General features: G+C 42.4%; 1 protein-coding gene across 2 annotated transcripts; it reads right to left on the reverse strand.

Moving 5' to 3' along the window:
- Positions 1 to 6413: 6413 nt before the first annotated feature.
- On the reverse strand, positions 6414 to 23181 carry Skp1 (S-phase kinase associated protein 1). 2 transcript variants are annotated; one of them, XM_090321214.1, is made up of 6 exons: positions 23055 to 23181; positions 20064 to 20160; positions 14491 to 14564; positions 11457 to 11600; positions 8928 to 9068; positions 6414 to 7288 (listed from the first exon to the last, which is right to left on the reverse strand). In XM_090321214.1, exons 2-6 carry the CDS (start codon positions 20158 to 20160, stop codon positions 7253 to 7255), a joined length of 492 nt encoding a protein of 163 aa, XP_090177340.1. In that variant the 5' UTR covers positions 23055 to 23181; the 3' UTR covers positions 6414 to 7252. The 2 variants fall into 2 exon arrangements, with proteins under 2 accessions (XP_090177340.1, XP_090177339.1); XM_090321213.1 differs by having other exon boundaries at positions 23076 to 23158.
- Positions 23182 to 24440: the final 1259 nt, after the last annotated feature.

Genomic DNA, 24440 nt, shown 5'->3' on the forward strand with positions numbered 1-24440 from the left:
TACACGCCTCTCAAGAAAAGCTTTTAGTTCCTACTTTAGCCACTGGTTTCTCAGAATCCAAAGACCATATATTCTAGTGTAGTGTTACAAGAAGTCTTGGGGGGAGGAGAAACCAATGTAGTAATGAAAGTATTTTTGTATTAATATGTCATCATAGAGAATCTTTTGTAAACATAATAAAAATACTTTTTACTGGGTTTTTTCAATGCCCGACACTGAACTAAGCTCTTTTGGGTCAAAGAAACAACTTGGGTTATTGTACTACATGCATTACATAAAGGCTCTGGCCTATGGAATCACAGCCCCAACCAGGGATTACTCTTCTTGTTTCACTGAGAACCAGCTCATGCTGGTTGTAAGTTCCCTTTCCAAAGGCCACGGATTCTACAACTAATGCAGGCTAGCCAGCTTTCTAGTGAGCTGCCATTCAGAGACACATGATAGACATTCACAAGAACACACCAGAGGGCTTTGTTTTTAGAACTAGGGTTTAAACTGGACCTGGCATTTGTTCAGCTTACTAGCTCTATGACTTGAGTCAGGCCTCTAGATAGGCTTTCTCGGTTATTTTGGAATGTAATTATTAAGAATTGTGCCTGGGCTGGTTTTTAAGTCACAATGCCATCTTAATATTCTACGAAATGAGTTTAGTGTCACTCTTTCCTTCCAAAGGCCTGTGTTAAAGACAGTTTTTCCTACTTTCAAGATGTATATGTATGAAGCCTAGACGAAAATCTCTTTTACATGGTAACTGTCATCAAGTGAATGTGTACTGCTGCTAGCTGCCTGGTGGCTCTTTTTTTTCAAGTCCTGGGCTTGAGCTCAGGGTCTGAGCACTGTCCTTGGACTTTCTCAAGGCTAGAGCTCTACCACTTGAGCCACAGCACCACTTCCAGCTTTTTTCTATGAACGTGGGACCAAGAAATCAAACCTGGGTCATCGTGCATTAGAGGCAAGCACTCTACCACTCGGCCAAACTCCCGGCCCCTGGCTCATGCCTTTAATCCTTGGTACTTGAAGGTTGCCATCCAGGCAGAAAAGTCAGACACGTCTCAACAAAAGCTTGAATGAAAGTATACTGCTCTTGTAAATGTGAAAGAGATCATAAAGCCACCAACAGGTTAACCAGACATTAAATGTTAAGAAATGTGTCAAAGGATGCTACTAAGCCACCATCGTGTACTTTTAGTTCAGATTTAACATTTTAAATGTATGTATAAAAAGTCATTTTTCAGAAAGTAGTGTTTATAAAGGAGGCCACTGGACTGGGCTAGGAAGTATGCATCTGTAATCTTAGTAATTGGGAAGCTGAGACAAGGATCACAAGTTCAAGGCAAGGCAGTCCTACATGGTGAGACTGTCTCAATAAAATAGGCCAGTAGAAATTAGTCCCAGATCTGCTGCTTCCTGGGAGGGTGCTATAGGAAAGGAAACAAACCATTCTCTGGACATCTGTCCCATTTTAAAGAATTCCACTGTAGCTACTGGCCTACTTGTTTCCCAAAACTGCAATCTATTAGGGCTTGTGCAAGGCTGGGTTGATGAGTCTCATTTACAGCACACTGCTTAAACAAAGCACCCTTTGTGTAGTTGGGTACAGGGCAGTCTTTAGCAACTTTGTTAGAATCAGACCCAATCTCCAGGGATTAAAAAAAAAACAAAACCCCTTGACTTCAAAAAGGAAATCTGAATCCTCACAAGTCACACCACAACACTCCCAAGAGACCAGAAAGTGATGAGATTATAAACAAATGGAACTTCAAAAACTATTCTAGGCCCCCCAGTTGTAGGCAGCCAAAAACCAACCCAGTTTTTGGAGCTAGCACAGAAACAGGATCCTAGTCTCATGTACTAATTCTAGATACCTGGCTGGCTGACTACTCTTTAGCAGCTGCTGCACCCCATCCTGTGCAGAGGGTAAAGGCTCAGCCCAGCAACTCAACTGGAAGCCATTTTCCCCCTGAGAAGGGGTCTAGAATTGATTTCCCAGGGTCTCATGTTTCTTTCAACTGTGGAGCAACAAGTAGGGTCAGATATACTGCTTCCTAAACCTGTTTCATGCACAACAAGGAGCTATGCTAAGCACGTCCACTTACTAGAAGTAGAAAGCTCCTTTTCTATCAAAACGTTTTCTTTAGATAGAGAAGTTTATTCTAATGATGGCTCCAGGAATTAACAGAACAGAAAGGGCAAGACCATGTCAGACTTTATACTTGCCAGACTAATAAAGCAAAGCAGCACTCAAGACCCCAAACTAACTGGTTACACAAAAAACTCAACTGGCTTTTGAGGTAATGAAAGCTGCATTAGCTGACTGGTCTAAAGTTCCTCAAAGCTTAATAGGTTCAAAAAGGTTCTTTGAAACAAAGAGGTCCACTTGAGCCAGACTATGATTTCTGAATTCTCCCAATCCATGATTGCCACCACCTTGTTGCAAGTCTCCACTACTTTTAAAACTCAGGCTTTGTGAATCTTTGAATAACAAAAATTTTAGCTGGGTGTGGTGGTCATGCCTCTAATTCTATCTACTCAGGAGGATCTAGTAAAATACTTCGACAGTTCCACAAAAGACATAGTTCTACAGTATCAGAATTATTAGAATCTACTGGAAGGGGCTTATTTTTGGCCTATGAATAGGGTTAAAAAAAAAGTCAACATTCAGGAAAGGTTTGGTTTTTAAATCACAAATGACATAAGACATTCAGTGTAAAACCATCAAGCTAGAGAACTGAGTCACCAGAGTTATTATTCACTAGAATGGATGGCGCTGTAGGTGGCAGCTATGTATTTTCCCTGGGTGCAGAGAAAACTGGGATTCTTCACCCCCACTAAACTCACCCCCAAGTGCCAAATACTTTCTGATTATTTCCTTTCCTAGCAAAACAAAGGGTATTTCTTAATTAAGTGTTTAAGGTTAAGAGGAGGTTCCTTTCCTTTGAGTACCAGGAATTGGAGAACTACCTTCATAATTGTCACCAATCACTAATATGCAAACCAAGTCTGCCATCAAACATTACCTCTTACACATGGGAACTACTTGTTTTCATCATACCTAAACTTGAGATTTTTCACTTCCATTTTCTATTTATCCACTCAGAGCAGTACACTGAAAGGAAAATCTGCCACCAATCAGCCCATAAATTTAGTTTCAAAAGGCTGACTGCACAAGATTAACAGCTACTGTTTTCAACCTGCCGAAGGTCATGCAGAAGCACTAAGAAGCAAGGCAAGAATCTAGTCTTGGAAGTGGCGCTGTGGCTCAAGGGATACGTGGTAGTCTTGAGCTGAAGAGCTCAGGGACAACGCATAGATCCAGAGTTCAAAAGTCCCATGATGGACCCCCCCCCCAAAAAAAAACCCCACACCTGGTCTCAAGGTATAGCATATGACATCTCCACAAAGAGCTGAGAGGTGAAGAATGAGGGTACATTTCAAAAGTGAGGCCTAGCTACTATGGATAACAAGAAAGGGCTCCTTAGATACCAGCGAACAGGAAAGAGAAGTGTAGCAAAACATTACCACAGCCCAAGTGAGAACTGCCTTATCTGGTCAACATCCACAACAGCCCATTTTCTCAGAGGAGCTTTCAGATAGATTAACATGAACCTAAAATGATGAGAAACCAAATGTTGATCATCATTCCTTTAGCTCCTCAGATGAAGTTCAAGACCAGCCTGAGCAACATGGCAAGATCCCATCTTAAAAAGATGAGTAGGCAGCTGGATGCTGGTGGTGCATGCCTATAATGTTAGCTACTCAAAGAGGTTGGCATCTGAGAACCACTTGGAAACCGCCTACACATGAAGTCTTGAGTCCCATCTTCAAATAACCACCAAAAAGCTTCAAGTGGAGCTATGCCTCAAGTGGCAGGGTGCTAGCCTTGAGGAAAAAGCTTGAGGACAGTGTCTTAGGCTCCAAGTTCAAGCACTAAAACACACACACATACACAAAATCACGACAGTCTATAATCTAGCTGAAAAAGAACCTTTATGTATAATGGTATTTCTTCCTTTTGTCATTCTAGTCAAGAGTTAATGGGTGGTGTATACTGCTACTTCTGCCTTTTTTGCTGGTTAATTGGAGATGTTTCATCAACTTTTCTGCGCAGGCTGAGTTCAAACCATTATTTTAAGAATCTCAGCCTAAGTAGCTAGGATTATAGGCATGAATCAATGATACCTGGGGCTCAGTCTTTTTTTTTTTTAAACAATGCTTATTTTAGGATCAATATATACACTGGTTAATTGGAAGGCTGAGGAGGAAAGGGGAAAAAAAGAATTCCCAGGCCACATCCCATCTCAAAAGTCCTCTTTCAGAGGACTCATAATAGCCTCTTTCAAAAGCTAATGCTTAGCTAGTAATCCTGGACCTTCAGTAAAGATCGGTGTTTGTCAGGACATTAATAGTATGCAGGTATTACAGTACTCATTATAGATTAAAAAACTCTGATTGGTGCCGGTGGTTCACGCCTGTAATCCTAGCTACTCAAGAGGCTGAGATCTGAGGATTGAGGTTTAAAGACAGCCAGGGCATGAAAGTCCCTGTGAAACTCATTTCCAGTTAACCACTCAAAAACTGTAAGTGGGGCCTGGAGTTTGGCCTAATGGTAGAGTGCTTGCCTAAAATGCACAAAGATCCACGTTCAATTTCTAGGTATCACATACATAGAAAAAGCTGGAAGTGGTACTGTGGGTCAAGTGGTAGAGCTCTAGCCTTGAGAAAGCCCAAAGACAGTGAGTGCTCAGCCCTGAGTTTAAGCCCCAGGACTGCCCCCCCCCCCAAAAAAAAAATTGCTGTGGCTCAAAGTGTTAAGTGCTAGCCTTGAGCTGAAAAGCTCAAGGACAGCATCCAGGTCCAGAGTTCAAGCCCTACAAAAACGAAACAAAAAGACAAAACTTCCCAAGTGAATGAGAATTAGAAACTTTAGGGACCAACAAACTGTATAAAATGCCAGATATTAAATATTTTAAAGCCTTTTTGGTAAGAAGATGCAGTCTGTTTTGGGGGGGGATTTTCTTTTGTTCCAGTCCTGGAGCTTAACTCAGGGTTGGGTGCTGTCCAGGAGTTTATTTCACTCAAGGCTAATGCTTTACCATTTAAGTCCTCTACTTGACTTTTTTGCTGGTTAACTGGAGATAAAAGTTTCAACTTTCCTGCCCAAGCTGACTTCAACCATCCTAAGAATCTCAGCCTAAGTAGCTAGGATTATAGGCATGAACTAATACCTGGGCCTCAGTCTTTGTTTTTCTTTCTTTTTAAACAATGCTTATTTCAGGATAAAGAACATCACGGTCCAGGTATGACCCACATAGGTATATAGTTTGCAATCTTTGGCATAAAAAACAGGTATGATGTTACTTGTCTGTAACCTCATCACTTGGGAGGCTACGACAAAAGAGACCATACATTTGAAGCCAGCCAGAACTATGCAGTAAGACTTTAAAGTTATAATATTCTTAGCCGGGTATGATGGCTCATGCCTGTAATCCTAGCTACTCAGGAGGTTGAGATCTGAGGATCAAGGTTCAAACGCAACTATGGCACAAAAGGATCTGAGGACTCTTATCTCCAATTGACCTCTAGAAAATGGAAAGTGGGGTTTGGCTTAAGGGAAGGGCGGTAGCCTTGAGCTCAGGGACAGCAAGCACCCAGGCCGAGTTCAAGCCCTGTGATACACACACACACGCACGCACGCACGCACGCGCACTCACACACACAAAGTTATAATATTCTTCTCTCATAAACCTAAAAGGCATCATAAGGCCATAGTAGTAGATCACCCAACCATTAGGATAGCAAAAATTAAGCAATGTGTGACAACATATAGGGCAATTAGGCAAGGTGAACTTGGCAAAATAGGTTTTTACATAACCAACCAAAGCCATGATAGCTCACAATAAACTAAAAAAAAAAAAAGAAAATATGTGAGCTAGGAAAGAGGGAAAAAAGGAATAAGGGGGGAAGAAAGTCAACTTAACTTTTTGATGTAACTCAAGCCATCAAAACATTTTGTACCTTCATGGAGAAAAGCCAGCAACATCAGATCAATCACCAACTGAAACACTAGTTTCAGTTAACATATAAACAGGTTATTAAGGAGCTGGGTGCTGGTGGTTCAGGCCTGTGATACTACTCAGGAGACAGATTTGAGGTTATAGCTTAAAGCCAGCCCAGGCAGGAAAGGCTGTGAGACTCGTCTCCAATTAACCAGAAAATTGCCAAGTGACAGAGCACTATAACAAAAAAAATAAATAAAAATAAAATTAGGAGACCAAAGCCTATCAGTACATTCAAGTTCTACTAGAAATCTGATAATTTAGTGAGACACATCTGTTTTAGTAATTTTTTCAAACTAATAACCAAATTTAACCCATTTAAGTGAGAAGACACATTTAAGCCACAAAAGCAAACTGTTACCTATTCTGCAACTAACTCTTTATTGAAATAATTATACTTAGGATTTAAAAAATTTAGCCACCTACTCAATGGCAAAAGTTTAACTGCTTTTTTACATGCAACTAATGTAAACTGTTTTCTCCATAAGGAAATCCTGATCATAAAAAGATGACATATCACATGAATTAAGTGTTTTTAATTGAAAAGCTAACCAGCTGTCTAGTTACATTTCTCCAAAACAGAAAAAACAACCCTCCCCCACACAAACTTGACAGTAACTGAATCTCTAGGCAACACATTCAAAGTTGAGATTAAAAATTGGGGGAGGAAAAAAAAAAAGTCTCAGACACAATTAAGAACCATGCTTCGTATGTATCAGTGGTCCTGGCTAGACTCTAGACAACATCCTAAAAAACCCATTAAGAACATTAACTTCAAGTAGCCTTTTTCCAGTTTCCAATTTGTGAATAAAGATGTATTTTAATTCTATCAGAAACCTGTTGCAACTTATTTACAAGGCCAAATTCTAAAAGCTGAACTAAAGTTAACTAGATAATAAAATTGGCAGAAACTGCTCTACAGAAAGAGAAATCCTAAAATGAGACTTTCCAGAGAACCCACAATTGTTTTATTCAGAGTAAAGAAAAGAGAAGCTTTTGTTGGGACTAGAAGAAACTCAGCCGTAAGTTTGGGATGTGTATTCAAACTACACATGCAATGAGGACAATATTATGCTAATACAATTGATGTGCTGTTGCATTTGTCTACTGTTTGTCTAATATTAACAGTTATATAAACAGAGCAGTGCAACTAGTATTTGAAACAATCCTTATAGTGTTACAGTGTCAGGCACATTTCACTTCTCTTCACACCACTGGTTCTCTTTGCGTACCTAGAGGAAGAGACAGACATTAGGAAGTACCTCGAGTAGTCTTGCCTAAAACATCTAAGTACTAGGTCCTGATAGACCTAGAGGTTAGACTCGAGAGACTAGAAACCCTAATATTCAATAGTCTGAGTCAGAAGGGCAGATGAAAAGCTGGAAAATTATCAGTTAAGCTTATTTTCTAGTCAGATACTGGTGGCTAACTACTCAAAGGCCAAGATTTGAGGGTCACGTTTGAAAGATTCTTTTTTTTTTTTTTTTTGGCCAGTCCTGGGCTTGAGCTCAGGGCATGAGCACTGTCCTTGGATTTTCTCAAGGCTAGAGCTCTACCACTTGAGGTTCAGCACCACTTCCGGCTTTTTTTTTCTATGTATGTGGTATCAAGGAATCGAACCTGGGTCTTCATGCATGCTAGGCAAGCACTTTAACCACTAGGCCAAACTCCCGGCCGTCCATGAGACTCTTATATCCATTTAAGCACCAAAAAAGCCAGAAGGGGAGCTGTAGCTCAAAGTGGTAGAGTACTGGCTTTGAACATAAAAAGCTTAGAGACCATGCAACAGGCCCTGAGTTCAAACCTCAGGACACAGACACACACACAAAGTTTAATCTCCTGATTCCCTTTCTTTTCTTCCCCACCAGCTTTGTATTCTGCCTTGATAATCAAAAAAAGCAAAGACAATGGGCAATTAAGTTTCAGTCCTTTGGGCTTATTTTTCTTTTTTTTTGGTGTCTCTCCCCCCCTTCCCCCCTAGTCCTGGGGCTTGAACTCAGGGTCTGGGCACTGTCCTTGGGCTTTCTCAAGACTAGCTAGGCCTCTACCACTCGAGCCACAGCACCACTTCCGACTTTTCTGTGTATGTGGTATCAAGGAATCGAACCAGGGCTTCTTACATGCTAGGCGAACCTCTACCACTAGGCCACACTCCCAGTCTCTGGGCCTATTTTTCTATAATCAAGTATGACAAAATCAAACATATGACAAAATGTCCCAGGTGTTCAAACTAGAAACTGTTACTGAAAAAAAAAGCATCTCTCAGGCTCAGAATGTGGCTTAGTGGTAGAGTGCTTGCCTAGCATGCATGAAACCCTGTGTTTGATTCCTCAGTACCACAGAAAAAGCTGTAGGCGGTACTGTGGCTCAAGTGGCAGTGTGCTGGCACAGAGACAGTGCCCAGGCCCTGAGTTCAAGCCCCATGGTTGGCAAATAAAAAAAGAATCCCTTTACTCAAAACACTTTTTTTTCTGCTTATAAAACAGCAGTGCCATTTAAGTGTTTATAGACTCAAACACATACATGTAAATGCAAGGTACATACTACTCCCTCAAGTATCAAGACTCCTTGAAAGGAATGTGAAGAGCTATGTGATTTGCTGGGTGCTGGTGGCTCACGCCTATAATCCTAAATACTCAGGAGGCTGAGATCTGAGATCTCAATTCCAAAGTCACTCTGGGCATGAAAGTCCATGAAACTTATCACTAATTAATCACCAGAAAACCAGAAATGGTGCTGTGGCTCAAATGAGAATACTAGCCTTGAATTGAAGTGCTTAGAGACAGCACCCAGGCCCAGAGTTCAAGCCCCACAAGCAACAATTAAAAAAAAAAAAAAAGTATGATCCAAGAAAAACAATGTGATACCCACCTGGGCTTCCTCCTCTTCAGTAAAGTCATTCTTAATGTTGAAAGTTTTGCGAATCTCCTCAGGAGTTTTCCCCTTAATCATATTGGCAACAGTCTTGCATGTGACATCAAGCAAACCTTTGATGTCTAAGTAGTTTGCAGCCTGTAAAATGACAGAATGACAGCTGTTTACTGAAGTATACTAGACTAAACCCAAAGTTAGTGACAAAACAACCTCAAACTAACTTTGAAATGCTACATAATTTTCTAATTTTTTCAGCTTTTTTGATTTATAAGTTACTTGAAAATGTGTTACTTTTTAAAGTATTTCCACATTTTCCTAGTTATCTGCTAACTTAATTCCACTGAAGTAAAAGATTATTTTTGTGTGTGCGTGCCAGTCCTTGAACCTGAACTCATGAAGTGGGCACTATCCCTGAGAAAACTAAGCAAGGCTAGTGGCTCTTCCAGCTTTGTTTTTTCCCATGGGATTTGAACTCAGGGCCCAGGCACTGTCCTACCACTTGAGCCACAATGCCACTTCTGCCTTTTTTCTGTGTATGTGGTATGGAGGAATTGAACTCAGGGCTATGTACATGCTAGGTGAGCACTCTACCACTAGGCCAGACTTTCAGCCCTATTATATACCAGCTGTATTAGTATTTTATTGGAGGTAAGAGTCTGCCCTGGGCTGGCTTCAAACTAAGATCTTCACATTTCGGCCTTGTGAGTAGCTAACATTACAGGCATAAGAAATCAGCTCTGAGGGACCAGGAGTTTGGCCTAGTGGTTAAAGTGCTTGCCTAGCATGCACGAAGACCCGGGTTCGATTCCTTGGTACCACATACATAGAAAAAAGCCAGAAGTGGTGCTGAGGCTCAAGTGGTAGAGCTCTAGCCTTGAGAAAGCCCAAGGACAGTGCTCAAGCTCTGAGCTAGATCAACTTTTTATAACCTGTTCTTGTGACTTAGTTTATGGCTTAGAATATAGTCAATTCCTTTTGGTCAATTGTGGAGCTTAAACTCTGGGCCTGGGCACTATCCCTGAGCTCTTAAGCTCTTCAAGCTCAAGGTTAGTGCTGTTACTTTGAGCCATAGCACCACTTTTGGTTTTCTAGTGACTCACTGGAGACAGTCTGGGCATAGAAGTCCATGAGACTTATTTCCAATTAATCATCAGAAAACCAGAAGTGGCACTGTGGCTCAAATGGTAGAGCGCTAGCCTTGAGCTTGAAGAACTCAGACAGTGCCCAAGTCCAGAGTTCAAGCCCCACAGCAACACCCCCAAAATAGTAAGTAACAAATACTGGATTATCTATGACTAGATATTTACATCTTTCTGGTCTGACTTCCACTGATTTTTTTTTTCATTTTCTGTAAATTCTGTCTTATATCCTGAGTAAATTGATATCTCTTAATTGTTAACCATCTTTTAGTACAAAATCTACTTATGTATAATCACTGTAGCCTTCTTTGCTTTAGTGTTAGCATATACTTGTTTCCCCATCTTAAATCCAATTGTGACATTACATTTAAAGCACAACTGAGACTTACATTCCTTTCTTTTTGCCAGTATTGGGGCTTGAGCTCAGGGTCTAAGCAGTGTTCTTGGGCTTTCTCAAGACCTACCATTTGAACCACAGCATCACTTCTGGCTTTTCCCCATGTATGTGGTAATGAAGAAACAAACAGGGGTCTTTGTGCATGCTAGGCAAACACTCTACCAAGAGGCCAAACTCCCAGCCCTGAGGCTTACATTTCTATCTAATCTGACCTGTCTTCTAACTGGTGTTTGTATCACTTACATTTACTGCAATTGTTAGTATATAGATTTAAATAAAACCTTACCGCCTGTAATCCTAGCTACTCAGAAGGCTTAGACCTCAGGATCATGGTTCAAAGACAGCTAGGGCACTAAAGACTGAGACTCTTTATCTCCAATTAACCAGTAAAAAACCAGAAGTGGTGCTGTGGCTCATGAGGTAAGGTGGTAGCCTTGAGCGAAGAGCTCAGGGACAGTGCCCAGGCCCAGAGTTCAAGCCCCATGATTGACAAATATTACATTTGTGCTCAGAGGATATTACAGCTCACTAGTGATGCATTTACCAAATTCAACTCTTTTTTTTTTTTTTTTTGCCAGTCCTGGGCTTGAGCTCAGGGTCTGAGCACTGTCCTTGGACTTTCTCAAGGCTACAGCTCTACCACTTGAGCCTCAGCACCACTTCTGGCTTTTTTTTTTTTGTATGTATGTGGTACCAAGGAATCGAACCCGGGTCTTCGTGCATGCTAGGCAAGCACTTTAACCACTAGGCCAAACTCCCGGCCCCCCAAATTCAACTCTTTTAAGAACTACCACTGAGTGCATGCCTAGTATGCAAGAAGCCCTAGGTTCAATTCCTTAGTACCATATACACATTAAAAAGCCAAAAGTGCTATGGCTCAAGTGGTAGAGCACTAGCCTCGAGAAGGCTCAAGGACAGTGCCCAGGCCCCAAGTTCAAGCCCCAAAACTGTCCCCCACCCCCCAAAAAATCTTACATATTAAGGACATACCAGAATAAGTTCGAAAAGTGTTCCTTGGTCAACTTTCAGGAATTCTTGGTCCCAAACAGGAATATCATCTGTACGCTTCTCTTTGTTCTCATCATCCTCAGGAGGAGGAGGATCATCCTTGTGGTGGGTGCACCACTGAATGACCTGAAACAGAAGAACAAATCCCTCTGTAGTGTTTGGTTACAAGGTACTCATTCCACTGCTAGAACACTCCTACCTTATTCCTGGGATAAGTTGTTAATCTGCTTGCTCAAGTCAACACTTCAAACAAGCTTTAACGAGCAAAAATGAAGCTTGAAGAATCTTTAAAAATACTAACAGGTGAAAGAATGATTGTGGTTTGATCATAATCAAGTTAACAAGGCCCAATCTCAACCAACAATCTGTGTATGGTGGTTCATTCTTTTTTTTTTTTTTTGCCAGTCCTGGGCTGGAGCTCAGGGCCTGAGCATTGTCCTTGGACTTTCTCAAGGCTAGAGCTCTACCACTTGAGCCTCAGCACCACTTCCAGCTTTTTTCTATGTATGTGGTACTGAAAACTGAACCCAGGTCTTCATGCATGCTAGGCAAGCACTCTACCACTAGGCCAAACTCCCTGCCCTGGTGGTTCATCCTTTTAACTACATCTATGCAAATATCAAGTCTTTCATTTGTGTTAGGTAAAGAGCACAATACACTATCTCTGAAAAAAATAAGGCAAGAAATGGCTTGAGGTGTGCCTTAAAACGGTACAACTCTTACCTAGAAAGAACAAGGCTCCAAGTTCAAAACTAGAGTTTTGTAAAATAAAGGGGGGAAAAGGGGAAGAAAGATTTTAATAGCTTTTGAAAGGAATCTATTAAGACAGAAACAGCAATTAATACTTGCTTCTAGATTTTATTTTTAAATGTGGCTCAGGGCTGTGACCCTTGCACTTGGGAAGCTGTGGTCAGAAGATCCTGAGTTCAAGCCTGGGCTACAAGTCAGAACTTGACTCAAAAAAAGAAGCCAGTGATACTAATAAACATTTTTAAAATTAAAAAAAAAAAAAAAAAAAGAAGAAGCCAGGCATTAGTGGCTCAAGCCTATAATCCTAGCTACCCAGGTTTTATCCCAGTATCTCAACTTGAAGCCAGTCCAGGCAGAGAATTAACCAGCAAAAAGTGAGAGGTAGTGTGCCAGATTTGAGTGAAAAATTTGAGGGAGCCAGGCACGGTGGCTCACACCTGTAATCCTAGCTACTCAGGAGGCTGAGATCTCAGGATCATGGTTCAAAGCCAGCCAGGGCACTAAAGATCATGAGACTCTTACCTCCAATTAACCACCAGAAAACTGGAAGTGGTGCTATGGCTCAAGGGGTAGGCCTTAGGCTGAAGAGCTCAGGGACAGGGACAGTGACAAGGCCCAGAGCCCAAACCCCACGACTGACAGAAAAAAAAAAAATTATTGAGGGCGAGCAGAACATATGGAGTGCAAGCCCCAGTTCCAACATGCACAAATATGTATGTATATATATGAATACACACACAATGCAAATGGGTTAAAAACCTTAAATCCTCAAAGGTAGCCTGAGATCACTATATACACTTCCTCGGTCTAGCTCCCACACTAGCATATTCTTGTCTTCCTGTCAAGTATACCCACTAGCTCCCATAGCCCAAAATTCGTTCTCCTCAATCTTTCAAAGTCTAAGTTCTCAAGAAAGCATTTCCTACCCATTTTAATTATAAAAATAGCTTAACCTTCCTTCCACCTACCAACTCAAAAATCCTTCACTTCTCTATTTTCCACAGCTTTTCTCTTACATTGACATATTTTTTTCTTTTTTGTTGGTCATGGGGTTTGGACTCTGGGCCTGGGCACTGTCCCTGAGCTATTCAGCTCAAGACCTACCTTGATCCTCAGATCTCAGCCTTCTGATTAGCTAGGATTACAGGCGTGAGCCAATGTGGGCTAGCTTAAAAGTTTTTACATGTTTCTATTGTGGCTTGTGTAAATGAGTAGGAGTAAAGCAAGAATATGATGGTCCTTATCCTCATCCTAAACCCATTTCCCTCATGGAAAATGTTTATTCAGACCAAAATTCCTGAAAGTGGACTCAAGCACATTTGAACTTACTCTGCATAGATTGCGTGTGTGCGTGTGTCCCCGTCCATCGTGGGATTTGAACTCTGGGTCTGGGCATTGTCCCTGAGCTCTTCAGCATGGTTTTTATTGAACTTTATCAGTATTTTAGCTGTTAATGCCTTTTTTTTCCCCTGCCAGTCCTGGGCCTTAAACTCAAAGCCTGAGCACTGTCCCTGAGCTCAAGGCTAGCACTTTACCACTTCTGGCTTTTCCTGTTAATGTGGTACTGAGAAGTGGAACCCAGGGCTTCACAAATGCGAGGCAAGCAGTCTAACACTAAGACACATTCTCAGCCCTTGAAAGAACTTTGGTTTGTAGTCAGTTGTTTGTAGTCATTTAGAATTGTATACAGCTCTGAACTAAAGATACAAAGTTAAAACAATGTACTTTCTAGAAGGTAGAAATGTCCAACATGAGAAATATGTTAATGTAGCCAGATGCAGTGGCTCATGCCTGTAATCACAGCTACTCAGGAGGCTGAGATCTCAGGATCATGGTTCAAAGCCAGCCAGGGCACTAAAGATCGTAAGACTTATCTCCAATTAACCTCTAGAAAATGGGAGATGGGGCTTGGCTCAAGTGTATGGTGGTATCCTTGAGCTGAAGAGCTCAAAGACAGCGCCCAGGCCAAGTTCAAGCCTCGTGACCCACAAAAACAAAAAACAAAACTTTTATGCTATGTTTGGTAGTACAAAGTAGTAAGGACACTGAAGGAGAATCTTGTAAGTGTTCAGGCAGGTCAGAGATACACTGCCAAGATCCTGTCTCAAAACAAAACAAAATCCCAAATGACCTGATTCTAAAAATTAAGCCCTTTAAAGACCTTACCTGAGGCTGGGAATGCATCTCAGTGGTGGCTGAATATGTATACCATGCTCAAACTTCTGGGTTGATTGCCAGCATACTCCAATAAAAACAAAGACTTTACCTTTTTTAATATTGCTGCATTAACATTTGGTAGAGGAACTGGGTCATCATCTCCTTCATCATCCATTCCCAAATCTGAAAATACCAGAGAAGAGTGAATATAGTTTTCTAACTCCACTATAATGGCTACACCAAGCAATTTACACGTCAAACAAGTAACTTGCAAGACAAGTTGTTTCAATGAAACTGAGGTGTTTTAGGAAGTAGCATTGTGGTTCGAGTGATAGAGCACTAGCCTTGAGCTGAAGACTTCAGGGACAACATCCAGGCTCAGAGTTCAAGCCCAACTACGAACAACAGCAACAAAAAAAGTAGAGTTAGGTTTAAATGACTGGGCAGCTGGCCACAAAAAACATTAAAGCTGGTAGTTTTTGGGAGGGTTGTTTTTCTTTTTTGCCAGTCCTGGGCTTAGGCTCAGGGCCTGGGCACTGTCCTTGGGTTTTCCCCCCACCCCTCAAGGCTAGAGCTCTACCACTTAAGCCAGAAGTGATGCTGTAGCTCTTTTCTGTGTATGTGTATCCAGGTCCCTGTGCATGCTAGGCAAACCCTCTACTACTAAGCCAAACTCTCACGCCGCCCTGGTGGGGTTATAAGTCTCATGGACTTCCCAGCTAGAGTTGGCTTTAATTTGTGATCATCAGATCTTAGCCTCTTGAGTAGTTAGTATTACAGGTATGAGCCCTCAATGTCCAGCTATTTTTTTTTTTAATTGTGATGACTATTAAAAGTGATTTACAGAGGTCTTCTTTGGGGCAAGGTCACCCCTTTCCTTGCTCTCAGTTTTTCCCTCCCATCCCCATCCACAACTTTCATAGTCCATTTTCTACACAGTGTGTATTAAGTACCACTACTACGTGTGTTCACCCTTTGTCCCTCCATTTCTATGCGCTCTTACTCTTCCAAAGACAGATAAACAAGACAGAAAAATAAAAACAGCAAGGAGAAAATCTTTGTTTCAAGATAGGTTTTCTTTCAAAGCTAAGTATAAGCTGGGCATCAGTGGCTCATACCTATAATCCTAGCTACTGAGTAAGCCGAGTCTGATGGTTAAAAAATGCATGAAGACTCTCATCTCCAATTGACTATTAAAGAAGTTGAAGCAAGCTATGTCTCAAGAGGAAGATCAACAGCCTTGAGTGAAAATGCTCAGACAGCCTAGGTCCTAAGTTCAAGCCCCAGGACCACACCAATGAGAGAATTAGTAAAGCTAGATGTGGTAGTTCACACCTATAATTCTAGCTACTCAGGAAGGTAAGATCTGGAGATCTTGGATCAAAGCCACTTAAACAGAAAAGTCTCAGTGAGATTCTTTTCTCCAATAAATTACTCTAAAAAGCCAGAAGTGAAAAGAAAACACTAAAAATTGTCCACAGGCTCCTGATCTTGGGCTAGGAATATGACTTAGTGGTAGAATGCTTGCCTGGCATGCATGAAGCCCTGGTTTTGAATTCGTAAGTACCACTTCAACAGAAAAAGGTGAAGTGGTGCTGTGGCTCAAGTGGTAGAAGGTTAGCCTTGAGCAAAAGCAGCTTAGGGACAATGCCCAGGCCCTCAATTCAAGCTCCAGGACTGGCCAAAAAGAGAAAAGTAGCCGGGCACAGTGGCTCATACCTATAATCCTAGCTACTCAGCTAGGATCTCGGTCCAAAGCCAGCCTTGGCACTAAAGACTGAGACTTATCTCCAATTAACCAGTAGAAAACAAGAAGTGGTACTGTGGCTCAAGGGGTAGGACAGTAGCCATGAGCTGAAGAGCTCAGGGATGGTATGCAGGCATACAGTCCAAGCCCCACTACTGACCAAAAAAAAAAAAAAAAAAGGTAGATTCATAAAGAATTCATTTTCTCCTGTATTTACTTATCTCCCTTCTTCCTCCCTACCAACTTTGCTCTTAGCCCATCCATAATGTAGGAAAACTATAAACTAAATTAAGACTCAAGTTCCATTTGGATTAAGTCATGTTTCTCCTGAACAGGTCTACTTTTTAAACAAGCAAGAGAAAGAAATTATACTGTAAAATGTTTGTGTTTAGGGAATACATTGGTAAAGAACACAGATCAGCTGTCCTATTTCAACTTATAGGAAACAGCCTATAAATAGGAGTGTATCAAGTTCCTTGTGGTTATAAAGAATCACTTCTCTACCATTTAGGTGTGCAGTCTTTTCTTTTTGTTTTTAAGATAGAATGCACAAGTACCAACACTCACTCCTTTATGCTATCTTGTTTCAAGGACTTCTGAAAAGACACCTGTATCCTGCTATCACACCCTGGACCAGAAAAAAATAAGCCAATCCACATACACATGCCAAGATCTTCACTTCTGATAGGAAAAGGTGCCATGTTCTAAGCCATACGAAACTAACCACAGATACTGAAGATGCCAAACAAGGAAAGCACCAAAGATGCCAAATTCAAGTCTCCCATATAGAATCCTATGTAAGGCCACTGGTACTTAAACCATTATCTTTTGATCTTCAAAGGAAAAGCAACTTTACTTGCTTCAGTAATCAAAGGAACCCTATGTTCTTAAAATTGGCAAATACTTCTGTGAAGCAGCAGAAGATGAGCTAAAGAACACTGCCACTGCCCAAACTAGTATACAGGCAGCAATTCTATCAGTTCTCAGTCTTTTGGGGACACTTGGGATTATTTTTACACGAGTGGTGAGCAAACCATGCTTTTTCATTCAACAGGTACTTGATCAACAAGTACTGTGGAATGTATCAACAATTTTACAAATTTAATAAAAGATCTCTAAGTGGCCAGGATACAGGACTCCAAATCCTGGTACCTATTACCCAAAAGAATGCATTTTGCTTTTATCAGGAAACAGAAGTCACTAAGTTAGAAAACTGAAAGACATATTCTGCTATTCAGCCTCTAAAAGATGAAGTTAGGGGGGCGGGAGTTTGGCCTACTGGTACAAGTGCTTGCACAAAGACCTGGATTCGATTCCTCGGTACCACATACATAGAAAAAAACCGGAAGTGATGCTGAGACTCAAGGGTAGAGCTCTAGCCTTGAGAAAGTCCAAGGACAATGCTCAGGCCCTGAGCTCAAGCCCAAGACTGGCAAAAAAAAAAAATGAAAGTTAGGGTAAGGCTGGGGTGTTAAGAATATAGAAGCCAGAGCCCCCAACTCATGCTTAGTTCTAGGTACTTGAGAGGCAGAAATCAAGGACCTTGATGGCACCCTGGAGATAAAGATGAAACTTCCTCTCAATGCGAGGTGACTAAGCATGGTAGTATGGGAAGAACAATGTGGGCACAGTGGTGCTCACCTGTCATTCCCAGTGACACGAGAGAGCCTGAGGAGGAGGAGCCAGGCTGGTCTAGGTATAAACTGAGATTATACAGAACAGGTCTATCTTTAATAGACTAGAACTCAGGCCAAGATCCATACACAATTGCCTAGTATATTGCTACACAGATCTTTTGAAAGAATCTTAGTTCAAACTCCAAGTCATTTTCTTTTCCATTCCTCTCAAAATTCATACACAGAACTAGGCACAGTGGCTCACGTCTGTAATCTTAGCTACTCAGGAGGCTGAGATTGGAGGATCATGGTTTCAAAGCCAGCTGGGGCACAAAAGGACCTGAGACTTTTTTTTTTTTTTTTTTTTTTTTTTTGCCAGTCCTGGGCTTGAGCTCAGGGCCTGAGCACTGTCCTTGGACTTTCTCAAGGCTAGAGCTCTACCACTTGAGCCTCAGCACCACTTCTGGCTTTTTTCTATGTATGTGGTACCGAGGAATCGAACCCGTGTCTTCATGCATGCTAGGCAAGCACTTTAACCACTAGGCCAAACTCCCGGCCCCAAGGACCTGAGACTTTTATATCCAATTAACCTGTAGAAATGAAAAGTGGGGCTTGGCCCAAGGGTAGGGTGGTATCCTTGAGCTTAAGAGCTCAGGGACAGTGCTCGGGCCAAGTTCCCATGACACACACACCCCTTATACACATACACACAAAAAGTAATTACAGCTCTGCCAGCCACAGTATTAAAAGCCTATCCTATCCCAACAAATCAACTTAAAACTCAATTTTACTTTTTCTTAATTAATCTTGCTTACCTCAGCAGTATCTTCCAAAACATCCCAATTATTAGCTACCTAGGACTTCATTAGTGTTTCCAAAACCTGAAATAACACAAGCCAAGATGCTCCAACAGCACCACTTGGCACTTAACTAGTGCACTAATTACATAGTTTGACAGTTTGCTTTTAGTGACTGGCTCTACTCCCTAGTTCCTAAATTCTTCAAGAGCAAAGACCATGTATCCTCCACCTTCTTTTCGCTAGCATGTAGCTAAGCACAACACATAATCCTTCCTCTTCTCCAAGCCTTTCTATGTAGCTCACCCTCCCCAATCCTGGGATTATGAAGGTGCACTACCATACTGTTTATCCTCTCTTCATTTACTTATAAGTTGTAGATTTTCTTTTGGGGCAGGGGAGTCCTAGGGCTTGTACTCAGGGCCTGAGCACTGTCCTTGGGCTTAAGGCTAGCACTCTGCCACTTGAGCCACAGCACCACTTCTGGCTTTTTCTATATATAATATGTGGTACTTGAACCCAGGTATTTGTGCCTGCTAGGCAAGCACTCTTAACAAGCACTTGGCCAAACTCCCAGTCCTACAGATCTTTTTATGTAAACACTTTTGACATCTGAGTAGTGATACATAGGTTCTGTACCAATTTCTGAACAATGTCAAGAAAAAGGCTTATTATAAAAAAAAGGCAAGAGGCCGGGAGCTTAGCCTACTGGTAGAGTGCTTGCCTAGCATGCACGAAAAACCGGGTTTGATTCCTCGGTATCATATACACAGAAAAAAAGCCAGAAGTGGTGTTGTGGCTCAAGTGGGAGAGCGCTAGCCTTGAGGAAATCCCAAGGACAGTGATCAAGCCCTGAGTCCAAGCCACAGGACTGGCCAAAAAAGAAAAAAAGGAAGCCATGCACACTTTTCCACACATAATCCGTTTACTCCCTCTGCAACAGCATGCTCCATTTAGCTGCTATATAACAAGACCACATTTTCCAAAAGCTTTAATTTTTGCCAGAAGAACTTGTGAATCCAAATTTATTTAAAACAGAAATGAGCTAGTCTGAAGCTTGGGGATAATTTCAATCTTTAATAGGTTATGGTTTTATCCATTTACTGATGGGGGGATGCCCATCAATTCAAACAATGAAGAAAGGACTAACAATGAACTTTATTCATCTAAAGCCAAACTAATTGTGTGTGTGTGTGCCCATCCTAGGGTTTGAACTCAGGGCATGGGCGGTGTCCCTTGCATTTTTTGGCTCAAGGATAGAACACTACCACTTGAGCAATAACAGCTCCATATCTAGCTTTTCTGTGTTTCATTGAAAGGCTGGGCTGTCTTTGGACCTCAATTCTCAGATCTGTCTCCTGAGCAGCTAAGAGTGCAGGAGTGAGTTACCAGCACCAAGTTCAACATGTAAATTTTATCCTTCCATATTTTTGGATCTTGTAACACATTATGACTCATAAGCTCAATATTTATCTCAAATTTCTTTTACTTTCCTCCTACTCAGATTTTCTAATAAACTTACCTTCCAACATGGTCTTGATAGTCACAGATTGTTTGGCAATTTCTACATCAACTTCAAATATTTCTCCATCAGAACTCTGTAACTTAATTGAAGGCATCTACAAAAGGCATAGCAAATGGGAAATTTTAAAAAGATACTGTCATAGTACAGATTTTTTTTTTGCCAGTCCTGGGCTTAAGCTCAGGGTCTGAGCACTGTCCTTGGACTTTCTCAAGACTAGAGCTCTACCACTTGAACTTCAGCACCGTTTTCAGCTTTTTTTCTATGTATGTGGTACCGAGAAACCGAACCCGGGTCTTTGTGCATGCTAGGCAAGCATGTTACCACTAGGCCAAACTCCCGGCCCCTCATAGTACAGATTTTATCAACTAGTCAGAAGCCTCTTAACTCTAAAGCCATGAGGACATCGTATGTAACCCTTACAAGTTTTCTAAGTATTACCTCCAAGGACCAGAAATCTTTAAGGTCTTCATTTCTACTAACCAGCGTTATCTATAAAAATGTTTCCAAAGTAATTTCCAAGGAACAAAAACTGCCCCACCTCCACCTTGGGGCTTGAACTCAGTGCCTGAGTACTGTCCTTGGTTTTTCTCAAGTCTAGAACCCTACCCACTTGAGTCACAGCATTCACTTCTGGCCTTTTCTATTTATGTGATACCAAGGAATCGAACCCCGCCCTTCGTGCATGCTAGGCATGCACTCTTCCACTAGGCTAAACTCCTGGTCCAAACAAACTTTTGTAGTCTACTCTTCTACTGAATTCACTATTGACATGAATGGGTTTTTCAGTGTTGATGCAACATGTTTAAATTATTCAATTAGTCATTTGAATTACAATTCTCTGGCAGGCCAGAGGGAAATCAGTCCAAAATAAAACAAAGATACCAAATAAACAGCAATTTTTTCCCCAGACCTACCAGCGAAAAATGAGTTCCAGGCTCAAGCCATAGTATGCTTGCACAAGTATCAGACCCTGAATCCTAGTTCCTTCCCCTACCCCTTCCAAAAAAGCAAAAAATTAGGTCAATCTTTAAGAGTAGATCCCAACATGTTCATTTATGTCTGAACACACGATACCATATAGAAGAGAATAAAGGACTTTAGGACAAACGTATCAAAATAAGCTCATAAAGAGCTTAAATTTCCCAGCGCTTTTGATCTTTCATTACTCACTGTCCAGGTGTCTTAAATTCAAGATCTGGTAAAATCATAATTGCCTGTTACTTGTTTCAAAAACGCACTTATTAACTCAAAAATCCACTTATTAACTCATAAATTATAAGCTATTTGGAGAAAGATCTTACATCAAATTAAACAATTAACTTCAGAGGACAAGGTTGTGAAGAAGAAAAAAAACACTAAAACGCTTCAGTTCTAAACCAGCAATTACGAATTATCTCCCTCCACAATATGTCAGGCTGTAAATCTAAAGACCTCTTTAGAACTCACTTTCACATATAGCTTTTACAGGCTTGTGCTTCTGAAATATTCACAATCCCATGATGCTTACTATCTGTTAACACTCTAAAAGTGGGTTTGTATTAACTGAGTAAATTTTCACAAAAATGCAGTTTTGACAATTTTAGGTTCAAAGACTGAGGACCCACTAATATCACTCAAAACATTCATTTAGTTTTCCTGAAAACAATTGTTCTCATCCCAGAAGCAAATAATCTGCTAAAAGAAACACTTTACAATCAGCCATCAAAATATCCAGTCCTCACTCATCTATGGTTGGACAGAATCAGATTTCACTTTTCACCTCACAAACATGTCTGCTTCTCCATGCTCCCTAAATGCCTGCCAATAATGCAACTGTCCTGTTCCACGGATAAAGGCACTGTGATAAGGCAACAAAAGGTAACTTGAAAAGAAAATATTCTAATATGTGCTCAATTTTTAATTAAAAAAGTTTGTTGTTTCTATCCCATAATTGTTATGAGCATTCCAGAACAAGTCTAATGATGTAACTGATAAAATTACTTTGTCAATTTTCTTGAAATAATTCACAATAAAGATGTGCTTAGTCATAGTCAAATTCAGGTGTTGGATTACTAGTAAAGAAGCCAGGATCTTATTAAATAACACAGGCAAATCGGTTAATCTGTAATTCGATGCACTTTGTAATTCTAGACAAAACAGAAAACTTTTAGTGTTCCAGTAGAATTGAAGTGCAAATTTTAAAAAAGAATGATGGGATTTTTTTAATATGACATCTTCAAAAACATTTCTTCAATCCTTCAAGCTCCTGTACCTATCAATCAACCTTTAAGGTTGGTACAAAAATCAAGTTTAATCAAGTTTTATCACATTCTAAGTTTTAAGTGACCTGGAATTTTGACTGCTCTCCAATTCAAGGTAGAGGGCTGCATTGTCCAACGCCAGGTACGCTGACATTGCATGAGACAATTCCAAGCCTAAACCTCCACTTTACATTAAAAATAAAAATAAAAAAAAACAACCAAAACAGGTGAATAGAGAGGTCAGACTCCACCACAAATCGCACTACTATGGCTGCTAGGAATCATTTCACAGGTTCCAGGCTGAGGCAAAACAATGCAGAGAAAATATTCAGAAAAAGCAGGCTGTTGTCTACAGAAATGCGGCCCGACTGGTAGCTAGGGACGCCAGGAGCAGAGAGAAAGGAAGGGGGGTCAAGAACCCAGACGAGCCGGCCAGGGCCGAGGCCCACGCCCCCCACTCTGGAGGCCGGGGCCGTAGCCCAGGCCTATGCAGCCGCGCCGACTGGCGCCGTCCGCCCCGGGGCTCGGGGCCCTCACTCCCCGAGCGCTCCGCCAACGCGCAGCCAAGACTCAGGCCCAGGGAGGGCGGCCCAGGCCTGAGGGACCCGGAGTACGAGGCCGACGGGAGGCTCCCGCGCGCCTCGAGCGAGTCCAGGCCCGGCTGGGCCCAGCGGCCGCCCCCTCACGCAAGCCAAAGCCACCACAGGACCGCCGCTCGGCCCGCCATCCTGACGCCACGGCCCGTTACCGCTCGTGGGCGGCTACTCACGGTGTTTGGTCTCGAAAAGACGGCGGACAGGAGTCTGCCGGGAGCGGGGCGCCGACCGCGCAAGGAGAAGAGAAAGACGAAGACAAGGCCACTACAGCGAAGCCGCGCGGCGCCTCCTTTTATAGAGTGGGGCAAGCGCCGAGGACCCCGTGACCCGTGACGTCATACAGACCACCGGGCTGGCCGCCGAGAATGCCTGAAGGCGGGCCGCGAATGCTGAGGACGGGCCCAGGGCCTTGATCGCGGGTTCACCGGTGGAAGGCGGCAGGGCGGTGGATTGGGATGTCTAAGAAGGACTTCCACCTTACTAAGGCCCGGCAGAGCGTGATCTCTTCCCCCACACAGGCCCGGCACCGGTTAGGTAACAACGCGGCCCGGAAGGGTCTTTCGGGCAAAGGCTGTCCTGAGCTGAGTGAAGACCCCGCTCAAGAAGGGCCTGGAAACAACCACAGAAAGCCGGGTGTGGATGTGGGGGGCTGTTGGCGGGGCGGGCGGGGGAGTGTATTTTACGCCAGTCCCCCGCTCTCCCCGTGAATAACAGCGTTTTTGTTGTTGTTGTTGCGGCTTTTGGGGGGGAGGGGTGAGAATTTGAATCCTGGGCCTCACGCAGGCGAAGCAGGTGTGCTACTGCTGAGCCCCCGCCTGTCGCCCTCCACAGGATGAGCTCTTTAACCCTTATTTCCCATTCTCAACTTGTTGGATCTAGCAGCGAGGATTAACTTGCAGCCATCTAGAGGCCTCTTGCTAGGTGGAGGAAATTTCACCCAGAGCTGAAAAAGCCTAGAGGGTGAGAAAGGCTATTCATTGAATGCAGACGAAGGCGCTGCTTCAGGAAAGCTTTGCACATGAAGAATGAAGGTCTGGCATCCTGTCCTCGTGGTGGGAGATGGTGAACCCCCTCATCCACTCAGGTAATGGGTGTTCCTGAGTCCCTGGAAACAGTAGTGGGCACTAGACAGGTTACTAGACCTGTCAAGTCCAGTGCCTGGGACAGGGAGCTTCCTGGGACCCTTTGAGCTGTTCCCAGAAGGCTCTGTTAGAATGAAGCAGCTCAAAGGAAAGAGAAATCTGAAAAGCATCCACCTCGCCTCACCCCAATGGGGATTGTGCAGCCTGGAGCATTACATCCCTCCCTGGAGGCTAAGGCGCCTGGTTCACCTTGCCAACAAGCACGTGATGATAGTCCTGACTGGGAAGACAAAAGACACTGCCACCGAGGGCCCCCCTAAAGAAACCAGAGACCGACAGCTGCTCTTGGGATGGGACTGGGCAGGGAGGCCAAGCAACTCCTTGGGTTACCAGGTCTTTGTCTGCAAGCCGTGGTATCCAGTGTCTGCCAGGTGCCACAGCTGATGGCAGAAGATG

Source organism: Megascapheus bottae, chromosome 29 (genome assembly GCF_031878675.1).
Source record: "Megascapheus bottae isolate mThoBot1 chromosome 29, mThoBot2.hap1, whole genome shotgun sequence".
In the NCBI taxonomy this organism is placed as follows: Eukaryota; Metazoa; Chordata; class Mammalia; order Rodentia; family Geomyidae; genus Megascapheus; species Megascapheus bottae.